General features: G+C 47.3%; 1 protein-coding gene across 1 annotated transcript; it reads right to left on the reverse strand.

Moving 5' to 3' along the window:
• Positions 1-425: 425 nt before the first annotated feature.
• On the reverse strand, positions 426-10,731 carry metrn (meteorin, glial cell differentiation regulator). The gene is made up of 4 exons (XM_088612176.1): positions 10,367-10,731; positions 8,101-8,567; positions 5,522-5,581; positions 426-4,545 (listed from the first exon to the last, which is right to left on the reverse strand). The coding sequence occupies exons 1-4, from the start codon at positions 10,465-10,467 to the stop codon at positions 4,232-4,234; spliced, it is 942 nt and encodes a 313-aa protein (XP_088468302.1). The 5' UTR covers positions 10,468-10,731; the 3' UTR covers positions 426-4,231.
• Between the last annotated feature and the right edge of the window lie 5,626 nt (positions 10,732-16,357).

A 16,357-nucleotide genomic window follows, 5' to 3' on the forward strand; every position in this document is an offset into this window, starting at 1 on the left:
GAGACCTTAGAGAAATGTGCCTCAAGTACATCTTCTTGAGGAACTACGCATGAAACTAAATTGGTGAGAAACATTCGTAAGTAATGCAATAACACTGCAGTAAGTCCGTGCCATACTACCAACTTTATTCCAACTATTAAAACACAAATATTGTCTCTATACTTTCCATGTTTTAGAGGCCATAGACTTTAAATTGTGTTCTTCATGTTTACCTTCACTTCCAGCGTTTTTTCCAGTCTAAGTCCACTGTGTAATGGGGCAAACAGCTCCAGTAAACTAACAGCTCAAGAATTGAATCCAATTAATAAAAACACCTAGAGGAGAGAAGGGAATAAAGTGGAAGCATTTGTGGAAAGAGAAATTCATATCAAAGCATTAAAAAGTCACTAAAGCCAACCATCTGGAGCAGTGACTTAACACACCTATTATATTGAAGAAAGTGGTTTTTATTTTCAATCTTTAGAAGACACTTCAGGCACAAACAGCACAACACAGACATCAATTCTTCAAAAAAAAACACTTAATATTTCTTCATTAGTTTCTTAAACTTTTGTATGTACAGTATATACATTCACATTGAAAACCTCAATCTAGCCAGTCACCTTGGCAACAGCTATTTAAAACAATTAAAAAAAACAATTGAGTGCTTCTACAAGAACAAGCCTCCTAAGATTTGGTATCACCACTCCCTTCAATTTAGTGCACAGAATAAAACAAGCAATGTACTTCACAACGAGCTAATCAGATATTTAACCCTGCACATGTATGTGGTTTTCTGCAAGTTCCAGTTTAGACTGCAACTGGTCCTGGGGTCAGTGGGTAACAAAAAAAAAAAAAGCTCCTGGTGGCTAGAAACCATGATCACCCATTTCCGTTGGGCAATAACGATGCACAATCTCACAAGCAGCACTGAAAATGACTCTTCTGAAGTCAGTAGCTGCTGGAACAGAACATTAGCATGAACATTCCCAGCAGGAAAAAAAAAAGTCACAAAGCATGAAGCCCTAGTCCAAATAAACTAGGGAAAAGCAAATGACACTTCATTATGGACATTCAATACTCCAGGCAGACTCCCGGGCCAGGACTCACCCTTATAGAGCATCTGCAAGAAACCTAGGATGCAGGAGTAAGAAATTCAGTTTTGCTCCTGTACATTTTGAACACACAGTTCTTATAACCATTAAAGATGATATTAGGCTCATCAATAAGAGCCAAGGCTGATTATTTTCACATGTCCTTGTGACTTTTCTGCAAGAGTCATTTCAGCTCCGTTCCCCCCCCCCCCCATTATTTAAAAAAAAAGGGGTGCAAGACCCAATGTTGCAGGCAGCCCTAGATGTAACTAGTATTCTAGTTGATAAAGATCACTTAATTAAATCACTTAGTGAGGAAACAAGTGACATCCTTCAGCTTTAGCACAGAGGTTGATACAGGGGTTGTTTTCCCCCAAAAAAGCATGGCAACCAAGCATTCGAGTTTCTGAATGTCAGTCCACCAAGCTCACAGATGGAGGTTTAAAAACAAAAAAAGGCTGTACGGGATCATTTAAGTAGAAGACGCTTTTAGTTACTATCCAGTAAGGCTGTGCTGAATATGAATCCTAGCGTTTCACAGGTGAATGACAAGCTGTTCATCTTTATATAAGAAGTTATACACTTCTAAAAATGACCATCAACAAGGTAGTCAGAATCTGTGAACGTGGACAATCGATAGTGCTCGCTTCAACTTAGAAGTAAAATTTTTAAACCCCAGTAGCCGGTGCGTTGGAGTTCTAACTGGAAAAGGGTAGGTTTGATTTCTGGGTAAAGCACGGTCAGTGTATCCCTGAGCAAAAGGAACTTCCTTCAGATTGCCTCAAACTATACAGCTCTGTAAACGGGTAAAAAACGCAAGGAGCTTTGGATAAAAGTGTCTGTCAAATACTGCAAAAGCAAGAAGAGCAGAGAAATGCTGAACTTCAGGTGACGGCAGTAAAAAGTTACACAAGTCACAGGCCTCTGTACACAACTGGTTCCCACTGTCTGACCTAAAGGCAGTTGCATGTTCTCATGTCTCAAGCCTACATTACAATGGCAAAAAAAAAAAAGTGTTGAATATCGAATGAATAACCACAGGGGACTGAAACTGCCACGCACACCTCCAGTTTGCAGCCTAAGAGCCATCTGGACTAGGAGTCCAGTGAGGAAAAACCTGAAAGATGTTTGTTACAAGCATCTCACTCCAATAAGATACCAAGCTCAGTTAAAAAAAAAAAAAAAGATGCATTGAATGTGTAACAAATTCCCCACCCATCATCAGAAAGCTGCCAGTTATTCCCAGTTAGCGTCACAACCATCCAAAGCCTATCCTAGAAGCAGAGGGCACAAGAACATGCTACTCCATCACGGGGCCAGTTTGGAGAAACCAAGGTAACCAAGCCATCAGGGTTCATCTTGGCAAGACTGAGATAGCAGAGCACCAAGAGGAAATGGACTGACTGGTTTAAAAAAAATGCACCTTCTGTACAGTTGAAAACCCAACTACCACTTGTTGCCGTTTTCATTTTAAGTGATCATTAAAATGAAATCATTAATCAGGATGGCCCTGAGGGGCAGTGGTTAGCACTGTGGCCTTGCAACACAGGATTCAATTCATGGGGTGCTGTCTGCATGGAGTTTGCATGTTCTCCTTGTGTTCACAGGGGTTTCCTCCAGTTCCCTCCCACAATCCAAACATGCTGGTAGGTTAATTGCGAGTGTTCAGGGCTCTCTGGCATGTGATAGACTAGCGTCCTGTCCAAGGTGTATCCTGCCCTGTGCCTGCTGCTTCTCTGGACAGGTTCCAGCCCCCCTGCAACCTTGTACTGGATAGACTAGCTTAGGCATGTTTTTTAGGGAACTTGTTTTCCCATGAAACCATTACACACAATTTTGTAGAAACAACAGTATCCCACATTTGAGGAAACAAAAGGTTTTTAAATCCTTCTGTCCTTCAGGATGTACATAAAGGCTCAGGAATGATTCTGTTTATATCCAAAGATGCAACAAAACAGACCACTGCTGAAGCAATACTCTGAAACAAGTCTACTTAACTAGGCTTTTTTTTTTTTAAAAAAAAAGTTATTTATACAGGGTATTCAATCAGTACACAAGGCACCCTGTTTCAAACTAACTGATATAAATGTAACAGCAAGATGGCAAGCTATCATAGGCCATCAGGCTGAACGTGGCACATACTCCTGCTCTTAAACCTGGGACTCACAAGCTTCTCTGAACTCTGCCCCCTTGCCTGGAGTCGCCATTATATATTAATACTGTATTTCTATACACATAAGCAATATAAAATCATTTGGTTTTCCAGATTCCTCAGTGCTTGCGCCAACCTCTCATCCCCGACACCCTAAACAGATAGTCCCCTTTCCTTCAACAGCAAGGCAGTGCAAAATTCATTCAGCCCCCTCCTCATCTACAAGGACATTCATGTAGAAACCTAGGAAGGGAACATGTTCATCTCACTCAAAGGGAGAGGGGTTTTGAATTATTTTAAATTTGGGTTTTTTTAACTGGCATTTTTAGGCGTTCTTTAACCTAAATGGGGGGTAGAAGGCAGTCTTGTTCTAGGATAGAAGACGAGTTGTTGATCCATCAAGCTCACTCTCCACAGTTGCTCTTCAAGATGGAGACACGAGAGGGAAATCAATATACCACCGTGGTTTAAGTGAATCAGTCCAATGCTGAAAGTCATTCACTTCCTGAGTAACAAAACGTCCTGTCCCAAGTCGATGTAAAAGATCAAGGCCTGCTGTTATTAAGACCTGCTGCCATCACGGTCTCCCAGCGTCCTCACCAAGAACACTGAAGCGGTTTCAGGACCGCCCGTCGAGCTGCCACGTCTGCAACACCCACAAACCCTCCCGGCAGCGAAGCCAAGACCCTCCAACGCCGATCACAGCTCTCCCAGCGTGGCTCCCGATCCAGAACGTGCCAAGACCCGGCTCGGAGGACCCCCAGACTGGAGGGCAGCCGCCATCGTGTCCACACGGTTCAGTCCGTTGCATTACCCAGACCCCTTCGCCAAAACCAACCCCGTCAACACCAAAAGGCCGCCGCCATGCCCAGAGTTGGATCCACACCCCTGCTGCGCTTCCTCGGAGGCTACAGGTTCTAGGCTTCGAGAGGGCGATGAGCAAGGGGAGGAGGGGGGCCATTGGCAAAGAGGACCTCGGAGGTGAGGAGTTTTCCCAGGATGCCCCTCAGTTGCCCGCCAGCTCGCAGGGGATCTGCCGCGCCTCGCGGGCCTCCTCGTAGACCCGGCGGAAGTCTTTGTAGCGCGGGGCACAGCCCAGCCAGGCCTCGCCGAAGTGGACCCGGCCCGTGAACAGGAAGCTGCCGGAGCCCGGCTTGACGCCGCAACGCAGGAGCGTGCGGATCTCCCCGGACTGGGCCAGCCGGCCCGGGCCGGAGAACAGGGCGTACTTCTGCCGGTACACCCGCGAGGCGCTCACGCCGATCACCGACGCCCACAGGTCCCCGTCGGTCCTCACCGACCGGATGTTCCCGCGCACCACTGTGGACACAGAGAGGGGCGGTCAGAGCTCTTCTTCCTGCAGCCAACAGACTGGACTCCACCCTGTCCAGGCGCCCTGCTGCACGTGCCTATTGCCAAGAGGGGCCAACAGGGGGCACTCAACCTGCAGTCTGTGCAGGTCCTGATAACCCAATATAGTTACGGGGACACTACTGTAAAAAGGTCCTGACTCATGAAAAATCCCAGGGCGTTTCTCAAAGTGTAGGGGTTCATCAATCACTGCCTCATCACTCTGCTCTCCTCCCCAATGATGGCTGATAAGGGGTGAGCATACTGGTGGTCTAGGGCTGCTGTTGCACCCAGGTGGGGCTGCACACTGGTAGTGGAGGGGAGTCCCCATTACCCGTTAAGTGCTTTGAGTGTCTAGAGAAGCTCTATATTAAAGTGTAAGGAATCGCCTAAAGCAGAACAGTTTTAAGAAACCAATGCGTCAATGGCTCTTCACAAGACTCTCCCACCCCTCTGCCATTTTATCTCAAATTAACTGGGTAGGGTTACTCCACCACACCGGCTTCAAGCAGTGCACAACAGGGTGCTGCCTGACCTTTGACCCCCAGCTCCAGCTTTGGATGACCACGCTATGCTTAAGCAGTTTATATTTTAAGGTTCATTTCATGTCAGCCATTTGAAAGAAATCCAAATCACTTTAGGAATTGAGGAACTGTTTTTTAGGTCCTACTGCTTTCTGCCATACACATTTTCACAGCCGTTAACTTAATTTGATCCAAAAGCCCAGAAACAAAATTGAAAGCGCATTGAATTTGGTATCGCACATACATCTCCCCATATTGTGAAGCTTCTAAAATGGTGTGAAACAAATGAAGCTAAAAAAAAAAAAAAAAAAAGAGAGACCTGTTCCATCTATCCTGCAGCTCAGTACAAGTTCGGTCAGTCCCTGCTCAGTGTATTACACCCTTGCTGAGTGTACTGATGGAGGAGGTCGATTTCAACTCACCAAAGTCACTGGTGCACACAGCCATCAGGATCTCCGTGTCATTGCAGGGTCTGCAGGCAGCTGGAGACGCAACAGAGGCAGAAAGTGAGAGAACAGACAAGACGGCCACACGGTCTCACAGCAAGTACATTTTTTACAGACCCCCAAGTGAGGCCAATACATAAAGTCCTGTTTGCACAAGAACAGTCCACATTCAGCACTTCCTGGATCCGCACAAAAAGTTGTTAAACCAATTAGATCAGTTAAACTTATCTAAATGTACCAAAGTCTAGAGGTGGCACAGATTAGAATATGCTGGTGCACGCATGACCAGCACACACATGCTTCAAGCAACACTAACAAAGCAGGCAGGGAGCCGAGGCAAAACAATGCACCTGGGAAGCTCTCCATGGCTCCCCTGTTAAAATCGCCCTTCTGCTTTTTTGCAGCAGGTCTCTAAAATGGAGGAGCCTGGGGGAGGTTTGCAAACAGGGCTGTAGCCGATTCCCTCCCACCCCCCCAACGCCCCCAGGGTGGAGGTCTTGGATGGGGGGGGACGTGTAAAACGAAGATGACCACAGCAGAGGTGCCTCCGACTGCTTGTCCGTCTTACTTGGAGGAACGTCAAGGCCAACATGAAAGACCTCACCCACTCCTGTAACTCGAATTGCCCCAATTAGGAACAAGGCAAGGTTTATTTCATGCTAAAAAGAGAGGAAAAACATTCTGGCTGTGGAGCCGAACACACCTGCAGGAGGCCGAAATATTTTTCTCCTCTTTTCAGCCTGGAATAAACCTTTAATTGTTCCCCGTCTACTTGAACTACACCGCCCTAATTAGTTCAGCAGGAATCGAGGGTCTGCTCATCACTGCCTGAGCTGTACAAAAACACTACGGCCGAGAGCAGATGGGTCTGCCCGTTTATGACCAACATCAAATTTTAAAATTCAGTCCAAGGATATCTCACTGGAAGTATTAAGAAATAAGGATGCCCCAAATGATTCACCTACTCAGAAGGACGGATTGTATCTGAAAATTGTTGAAAGTAGCATAAAGACCCTCAATTAGAAACAGCACTGTGAGAAAATGGATGTCCCTAAACCGTACTGACAGTTGGGCAAGAGTGACCCATCTGATTTTTGGCTGCTTTCCTCGGAAAAGCATATTCAGCTTTCTAGAAAAAAAGAAAGCAGTTCCACAATAAGACGGACATCTGGAAAGGGAAAGTGTAATTTCATACATTTTTGTGGTTAAATTACTCATTTTCCACAAAAAAAAACTGAGGGATAACAACGAGGGTGACATTGCAGAACCAATCCTTGCAGTCTTGTTCCCAGAGGGGGGAAAGAAGAGTAATTTTAAGATCCACTTGGCATTCCAAGCCCTATTTTTGTAGCCCCCTAATGGGCTACCGCCCCCCCCCTCCTCCGGTCACTAATCAAGCCTGGTGAATTCCTGGAGACAAGCGGCCCTGCAGAGGAAAAACAAAACAAAGGGAGCATCCCAGCTGATGAAAGGCCTCGCCGTTACCACAGCAACCCCACTAATCCCTGAACTCTCATGTGGCTGAATGAAAGGCCTAGTTCTCTACAAGTCCTCTCACACTGGGCTTTTGTTCAAACCCCCTGACAAACGCATTCTCTCAGGGCCAGAGCAGCCAGGGAATTCGTCCACTGGCCTCCGGGGAACTTGAATGATTTCTCAGCTCCGGCGGCCATTCTGTACAGGCCCCCCGTTATCAACTCCCAGCGCCGAAAATCCTTCACAAAAAGCTGGAAAGGACGGGGCTCCACACCCAAATTAAGCACAAACGTCAGGATAGCTCAGGTGCATAAAGGGCTACGTAAGCACTCCGCTGCCTCTACTGCTTAGTCGGTAGGCAGGTAGCAACGGTAAATGAACAAGTAAAAGTTTATTCCATGCTGAAATGAGAAAGGAGACAAACTCTCTGCTGGGGAGCAACATTTCGGTTTGACACCCGAAGACTCCCCAGCTGAAACGTTGCCATTCTCTTTGACATGGGATAAACCCTTCCTTGTGCCTTTGCAGCCTACGCATGCGGACGCAGCTCCCCACCTGAACCAAGCAGTAATAGGCGAGGAGCTCCATGCTGGAAAAAAAAAAAAAGAGGAAAAAATGTTTCAGCCGTGGAGCCTTCAGGTGCGAGTTTAAGAAGGCTCCACGGCTAAACGGCGTGTTTTCTCTCCTCTTTTCAGCAGGGGATAAACCCATTACTTGCTCCTTGGCAGCCTACGCAGCTCCCCACCTGAACTACTCTAGACAAGGAGTTTACCGCCAAACGCACACGGACATTGGAAATCCCATTTGTGCTCATCTCTGGGGACACCCACGGTACAGCAGACAACACCGCACAACGTCGACAGTACATTACACACGACAACAGGAACAACAAACGCGTAGCAGTGAGGGGAGGGGAAAAAACATGGCGGACCATGCCAACAGTGCAAGAGCCCTCAAATCGGTCTTGAAGCCTTTTAAGCTACTTTTGGCTCCACCAAATAAGAAGTCGCAAATCCACAAATGGAGGGCAGTTTTCCCCAGGTATTTTTGGGGGTGTCGAGGAAAGGGCGCCCCCTCACCTTCGCTGCTGCTGCTGCTGCTGCTGCTGGTGGTGGTGGTGCTGGAGTCCGGCGCCAGCAGGGCGTTCCAGTCGCCCCTCAGCTCGTAGCGGAAGGAGGCGATCCGCCGGCTGATGTCCTGGTGCGGCGTGGCCTGCAGGAACAGCGCCACCTTCTCGCCGGGCTGCCGGCTGAAGCAGCGCACCCGCGGGGGCCGGCCGGGGGGGCCCGGGCGCTCGCCCACCAGCAGCTCCAGCAGCCCGTCGCGCTCCAGGTAGATCTGGGCCCCCCGGAAGCTCTCGGCGGGCTTGATGCAGGCCGTGATCTGGCCCGAGCTCCGGCCGCTGCCCCCGGGCCCCACCGCCCCCGAGGGCAGGCGGGGGGACAGGCTGAGCCGCAGCGCCCCCTTGGGGTACAGCCAGACCAGGGCGCCCTCCGCGCAGTGCAGGGAGATCTGCTCCACGCTGCCGGGCTGCTGGGAGAGTCCGCTGCAAGAGAGGGGAGACCCGGGTGAGAAGCGCGGCCAACAGGAAGCGGCGCAGCCCTGCCAGATCAAGACAAGTCTTCCTCACTACAGGAGAGCACTTTTAGAGATAACATCACTTTATTGGCCATATTCAATTTCATCCATTAGGAATTTGTCTTTTCACATACCCCAGCTTGCTCTCCATGAGACACACAGACAGGGAGAGAAGCTTGGGGTCAGAGCGCAGGGTCAGCCATTTATACGGCGCCCCTGGAGCAGTGGGGATTAAGGGCCTTGCTCAGGGGCCCAATGGAGTAGGATTTCCCAGCCAGCCACGGGATACGAACCAGCAACCTTCCAGCCACAGGCGCAGATCCTTAGCTACAGAGCCACTGCTTGTATAAATTGTATAGGGCTAATAAAGTGATGTTATACGTCACAGATTGGAGGGTGGTCTCCTCTCCCATGAGCCACACAACTTCGCCATTGGCCGTGCAAACGTCCCACAATGCCCCAGGTGGGACTCCGGTCCAGAGCCCAGCCTCCAGATCGCCATAACAGTTGAAATCTGCGGTTTTATAGTCGTAAAATGAAGCACGTCGTTTGCAACGGAACGCAAGGACGTCTCTTTTCACCACAGATGAACAGTGGCGACGCCTATCGGTGACGACGCGTAACACCCCGAGTGGGGGGGAACAAGCCGTTTAATGACTTTTTCCAGACTCCATCACCCCCCCCCCCAACCTATAAATAACTTGGAAAGTAAACAACGTACAAAAAGATCCACTTGCATAGTACAGCAGACTTCTCATACGCTCAGTTACAAACCGTTAGATTTCCATGCAACTGGACCGCATACTAAAACATTCGAGCTACCCGACTGGAGTCAAAGTGTCCAGGTTTCTTTCTCCAACTCGATTTACTCGTTTGACGTCGGACACATCAAAGAGCAGGTCTAATTGCCGAGGTGCCAATGTCGACACGTTTGAAATCCGACACCCCCTCAAACTTTATGGGCGCCGTCCTTTGGTGCCTGCGTTTACAGCAGTCACAGCGAAGTGACAGATCCTAAGCAAAAGACGCCGCCAATGCAACACGGATGCAAACTCTGCACACGGGGGTACGAATCTCAATTTCTAGAAGGATGTCAACCGAAACCCGAGGGAAGCAGAAACTCTCTGATGGGGACCGATGGTTTCAGCATTTCTTTAGTTTTATTTACACCTGGTCAAGTTCAATTAGTCTCCAACGCAGCGAATGGGTATTTGATTAATAAATCAAAGTTTGGTGCTCACACTTAAAGAAGGCTCCACGGCCGAAACGTTGCGTTTTCTCTCTTCTCTTTTCAGCAGGGAATAAACCCATTACTTGTTCCTTTTCCTGACGCAGCCACCCACCTGAACTACTTTGATTAATAAAGACGTACAACGTTCAACACGCTTATAGGCGTTTGGTAAAAGAACAGAAGCGATTTCCTAGTTGATGCTGTTCGAGCAAGAGGTTACTATTAAGAGGGGCCAAACAGCAGCCTTAGCGAATCGCATGGGCCAGCCTTTCACTGTGCCAACTGAAGCGAACCACTGCAGGAACACGGCTGGGTGGCCATCACACCGCAGCTGTGCAGATGGACGGACGCCCGTTCAAAACGGGTACCAGTACCCCAGTTCTGCAGTGGTCCCCCTCTTCCAAAACCTAAGACACGCGCACTAAGATAGAGATAACGAGGAGTGGCTTTAAGACCTCTGAAAAGCTGCCGGACACTCAGACCAGACGGATCCGAGTTAACGCTTTGAAGACGCAACTTTACAACCGATAACTTACCTCCCTCTCCAACTGCACTGGTCCTCGGAATAGCTGGACAGTGCGGGGTCCAAGACGGAGAAGAGCGGGATCCACAGGGCGCACAGCCGGAGTGGAAGCATTTTCGACGACGTCTCAGCAACACCGGGTGGAAGTGGGGTGGTGGTGGAGGTGGGGGTGTCCTGCCGTTCCCCCTCACAGCCACTCGCTACTTGCAGGTTGACCCGCACAGCCGAATCCCAAAAGCGTCTTCACGGCCCATGTTCCGAGACCACATCTACACCTCCCATGCGCTCTGCACCGCAACACCTTGCTTTCCAGCCCCGCAGTTTACATACTAAGCATCCCGGCTACTATTTCCACAATCTGACTGAGACGCCTCGGTGGCGTCTGAAGGTTTTAGTGGTGGGGCCGCGGGCCGCGCCAGCCAATGGCGAGCAGGGGACCAAACTTTTCGCCAATCACAGACAAGGCAGCGGAGGGCGGGGGCGTGGTCTAGGACAATAGAAACCAGCTGAACGTTTTAAATGACTTCACTGGCCAAATGAAAACAGAAAAAAAAAACTTTTCTGCGTGGGTCGAAGAGATAACCGCTAGGGAATAGATCTAGATGTATATGCATGCTTCAGCACTGATCGTTTTTGTTTGTTTAACATCGCCAATTTCAGAACTGTCTCGTTGACACGCAGCAGGACACGGAAACTTTTGGGAAAATTCAAAACGTGTCTCCAAATCCCTGTGCAGAAACCAAAAAAAGATATACATTGGATACATGTACAACATTTGTCAAATACACGTCAGTTCCAGTCTTCAGCTTATTTCCGTGATGTGCACAGCGCTGAGAAGACCAATAACTAATTCTCGTAAGCTATTTTAAAAGTTCCTACCGGGTAGGTGCAGGATAATGAACTCATTCATATCCACCTAACCCTTCAATCAGTCTGTCTTTGATAACGAGTGGAATAAATGTCACACCCATACAGATAACATTCACATTAGAAGAGTGACTTTTTTCAACGTGTGTTCAAAAAGTATTACATAGTAAAATGCACACTACGTTTCCCCGTTGACGCCGTTTATACACGAATGGCCTTTTTAAATGAAACGTTGGATGCACGTTAATCGGAACTCTCGATAATAGACTAGATTTTGTTTGAAAGGTTTGAGCCCTTACGTGCAAGTTCATTCAATTCATGCGAAATCCAAATGCAGAGACTAATAACAGACCCCATAGTGCTGTGCAATTCAAAACAGTTCATTCATTCCCTAGGGCAATTTAAGGAACTCGAACATGTAAGATAGCTATCTTTTATTTTGACTGTAAAGCTTCCTGAATTTCTTCATTTTGGCACAAAGAAACACCACCGTCCGAATCGTTCACTGTATATCTTATTTTAAAGAGGTAATTCCCTGCCCAGGTGTTTATATATTTCCTTGTAAACGTATAGAACCTCCACTTTATAAACCCACATTCCTGGTGATCTTAGAACACGTAAAATAGTTTCATAGTCGCTTGCCTTGTTACGAGGAAAACAGATGCCGCTTTAAAAAAATCCCGACAGTGGTGTCTCGATAATTAAAACAGCCCGCCAAAAAGTCTGAATTAAAAAAGCACAACCTATTCAGCGATTGACCCGAGACGATGGCTCTGTGCTGGAGGGGGAGGGACCCCGTGTTAATCAGGCATTTGAAGAAAAGAGTGTGGCCGACCCCCACCGCTGGCAGATAAACACGACCTGGGGGAATATACAGTGGCAATCAGCTGACACCGAAAATGGGACTTTTAACACAAAAAGGAGGGGAAAAAACGCGATTAGGCGCATTAGTCGCTTGCCTTTTGATCACGAACCCCTCTACGGTAATTGAATCGGGTTGTACTATTTAATGTGTCCACAAAGCCCTATAATGGCGTTTCGGGGAAGGTACAAAGGAGCACATTAACACCTATTAATCAAACGACTGATCGAACCCCCCTTCACAATCCGATTTTAATGACTGTGCGAAGGAATCCAAGCCAACACACAGTGATCCTCGCCTGCTGTTGTCACCTCTCAGCCACGACACTGTTTTCCGGCTCTTTGCATCAAGTCCATTCGTAATTCAAGAACTTTACGATGAACACGGTGCGGAATCTCCAGACAGTGCCGGCTGATTAATGAGCATTATCATAGTTAGAAAGGCTCACTCAAGAAGTTAGAGCTGGTGGTTCCTGAGATATTGGCAAGCCTTAACGGGCATGTTTAGCCTAATACAGTACATTATTGCATTTGTTGCTGCTAGGTAGACCGCAGAGTAATGTCATAACATCACTTGGAGAGCGCTTTATATATTTTTTAATTTGTAAAGCCCGGCTTCTCTTCCAGATCTTTAGCTATTAATGCATCTACAGGTATAGAGTACCAATTACAAATGAGTTGCAGAACCGTCACTACTTTTAAGTCTGAATTTAGCGTCAGTGTAGGTTTGGGCTACACTCTGATTAAAAAAAAAAACCTTGCTTACTTTCAGACATCTGCGTGACATCTGAATGTCATGTATACCCACGCCTACACAGCAAGAAGAATGTCTTTTCATCTCGTCGTTGCGGAGAAGTCCCTGCGTTGGTTTGGAAGTTGCAGAATTAAAAAAAAAAACGTATAATCTGAATCAGAGAATAAAAATGAAATGGGAATTTTGTATAAAAAAACAATAATTATATGGGAAAGTAAGCGGATCAGTACCCAGCGGGCGCACAATGGCCAAATCGATTTCTGCTCTGGCAAGTTTCTTAATGACAATGCGTCCAAATTGGCTTGATCACTAACTTTTTTTTTCCCCCAAAGAAGGGCGTCTTCCCTCGTCTCCAATAAGGCTTTTGTGTCCCCTCGGGGAACCCAGTACCCTCTAACTCCAGCGAGGGGAGTCGGGGGGAGGGAGGGACGGTGGGAGGAGATACCTATTGTCTCAAACTCTTTGTTTACCGGCCTCCGCTGGCGGAGCCGAAATCAAATATTTAAACATTCTTTCACAGCGCCCGCCAAAACTGAAAACAATGCAAGGGACTTCAGCATCTGTTGTCTGCACAGAGGTCCATGAAATACTCTTTAAAGCGCAAATGTAAACGGGAACGTATTTTCATCAACGGCAAAGTGTATTATTATTGTTGTTGTTGTTGTTGTTGTTGTTGTTGTTGTTGTTGTTGTTGTTGAAAATAAAAGTGAAATAGTGTTAGAAGAAAACATTTAAGTGGTTACATTTGTTCAGGGTGCATATTAGAAACAGTGTTGTGTATAATGCGAAACTTCCAGGAAATGCATTGCATTCTGATGTATTTGGAAATATAGGAACAAGTAATAGGTTTATTCCATGCTGAAAAAAAAGAAGAAAAAACACAACGTTTCGGCCGCGGAGCCTTCTTCAGGTTGTGTCCTCTCTTCTCTTTTCAGCATGGAATAAACCTATTACTTGTTCCTTTGCAGCCTACGCATGCTGACGCAGCTCCCCACCTGAACTATTTTGATATATATATAAAGTTATTCCACGCCGCGAACGTACCATAGCGACCATTTACTAGGTGACCGGGATGGTGAAATCGTGGCAAATGAAAGAGAGAGACGAAAAACGGCGCCACATCCAGACGTCGTGAAAAAGCCAGAGAAACTCTTACAGGGCGAGAAGCCGAAATCTGGCCACCTGTTTCGGATTTCAGATTTCAATTAAATGTGCCGCTGTGTCATCGACGTGGGCAGCTCCGTTAGAGCTACAACTACCAAATATTATCTCATTGCAAACAAGACCTTCTGCCCCATGTCCTTAATAGCTATTTAAATATTACTGCCTCTGGTATTCACTGATGCAGAATGATGATTTATACAAGGCTGAAATGGAGGTTGTAGCGCACCGTCTGAGCACAGGGAAACTCAAATTATCGTCACGGTAAACTGTAATAAGGGATGGAAATGATCTCGGCACAAAACGATGCCTTTCACAATCACAGAACTTACGTTCACCTGAAATCTGTTTTTTAAAAAAACAGCGGGGAACAGAAAAAAAAAGGGAGCGCTCCTTTGCACAAAGAGACGTGGGGGGCGGGCACAAACGGCCCTGTCCGATGAAGTTGAAGCTGAACTCCTGAGACACTTCGAGAAATGGCGGGATGAGGATCCCAGGATCAGTCTTCGAACACAGAAGTGGGGTTCCTAGATGACCTTTCCTGCCGGAGCGAACACGAAGACGAACAGGCAGAAATGGGGGTTCACCTCCTCCTGTGTGCTGTAGCCCGCAGCCTCACCTCTGCGCAGCACAGACACCCAGGCAGGCCTTACACACACCCCCGGCGAGGATCCCTTTCAAGATCAGGGTATTAGAACTCAATCAAAAATTCTTTTGTGCTGGTGCTGCCATCGATCTCAATGCACCGTGTCTCCCGGGGGGGCGGGTACTAGTGGCGTTTCAATAGGTTGCGCCGACGTGAATGGTTTAGCAGAAATGCAGTGCCCTGTGGGTAGAGTTATGACAAGGCTTCAAAACCCACAAAAGCACGTGCGTAGAAATCCAGCTGCTTCTTTGTTTGCCGAGAGAGACGTGCTTTTGTACAGAGCCAGACATTTCAAAGGCGCGGAGCCTGAATGGGAACCGGGCAGCTGTAAAAATATGAAATATAAACGAGGATCTAATCATGTTTTCATGTCAAATGAAACAGCAGAATTCCCCAGGAGCCCCTAGGAAAAAGTGTGAAGATCACGGTCCTTCAGTGTTATAGAGTTTCTAAATATAGCTATATATATAGGGAAATATATATGGACCATTTGGGTCTGTACTATATAAAGAGTTTTCAGGGTCTTAAAAAATGCGCCTTTAAAAATAGTCAGGTGTTTAGAAGTGGGGTGCACAACAGAAATCTAGAAAGGTGAATAACGTCTCTCAGAGAAAAGGAGGGTCGTGCAGGAACTTCACTTTTCTCACTTCGCAAAGTCCGGGCTGGCTCAATTACTTTTCCACGAACCAACGAATTTGACACAGAAGGGGGATTTCTCAGAGAAAACTCGCTGACTGACTGAACACTTGCCTCACTAGGACACATCCATATAATAAAGTATCCTTTGCAGTTTCCTTCATATTAGATACCGTAATTATTGCGAGGGGGCCGTTTTACTTCTGTGGGATGTTACAACACAGTAACCAACTGAGCGCAGACCCACAGAAGGGCATGAAAAAATCATTCTTCATCTTTTCTTCCTCCACACCGGAGCTCGCACGTTTCGGGGCGCTGGGGGTGCGGGGCGCGCTGTTGGGCTGTGTTATCGGACCGATCACCCACTTCACAAAGTGTGGAGACAGAAATTCATTTACAAAAACGAGTCCTGCGCTGTCCTGTTTCCAGAGCCGAGGGGGCAAACTTTCATACAAGTTAAGCACACAAATTCATCCCTCGTGGGTCTCTCTGGGAGCGGGAAAAACTGTATCGGCTCTTCTTATTGATCAAAAAGAGCCGGGAGCCCTGCTCTAAAAGTCAAACCAGTCTCCCGCCCCCTCAGAGCTGGGGCTTATGGAGTTCAGCTGTGACCTCTGACCTGGCAGTAATAATTTGATTAAAATGATGGAAGGGATGATTAATGGTGATGGTAGGTGGTGGCGATGCCAGGGGACCTGGGGCAGACTGAGTGTGTGTGTGTGCGGGGGGGGGGGGGAGGCGACAGGCCTGTATTAATAACATTTAACATTAATGAAGCTTCTGCCCCATCAGTAGCATCGCCGTGTTTACTCCAGAACCATGAGGTCTGGAGGGCAGAAGTAACAACACTATAATAGAGGTCCTCAGGAATGTCTCTATAACACTGAAGGACTTCACACGTAGTCCTGGAGGTTCCTAGGGAATTCTGCTGAATTAATTACCTTAATTGGGCTTCATTACAACTGCTTCCTAGTCTTGACTGATTAAGGAGCTTGAATTCCCTCTATAGAATCTGACCAGGCATAGGGAATAGCATAAACTAAGACAACCAGGCTCAGCCTCTGTTTATAAAATTCTGC

Source organism: Lepisosteus platostomus, chromosome 19 (assembly GCF_059453375.1).
Source record: "Lepisosteus platostomus isolate fLepPlt1 chromosome 19, fLepPlt1.hap1, whole genome shotgun sequence".
NCBI lineage: Eukaryota > Metazoa > Chordata > Actinopteri > Semionotiformes > Lepisosteidae > Lepisosteus > Lepisosteus platostomus.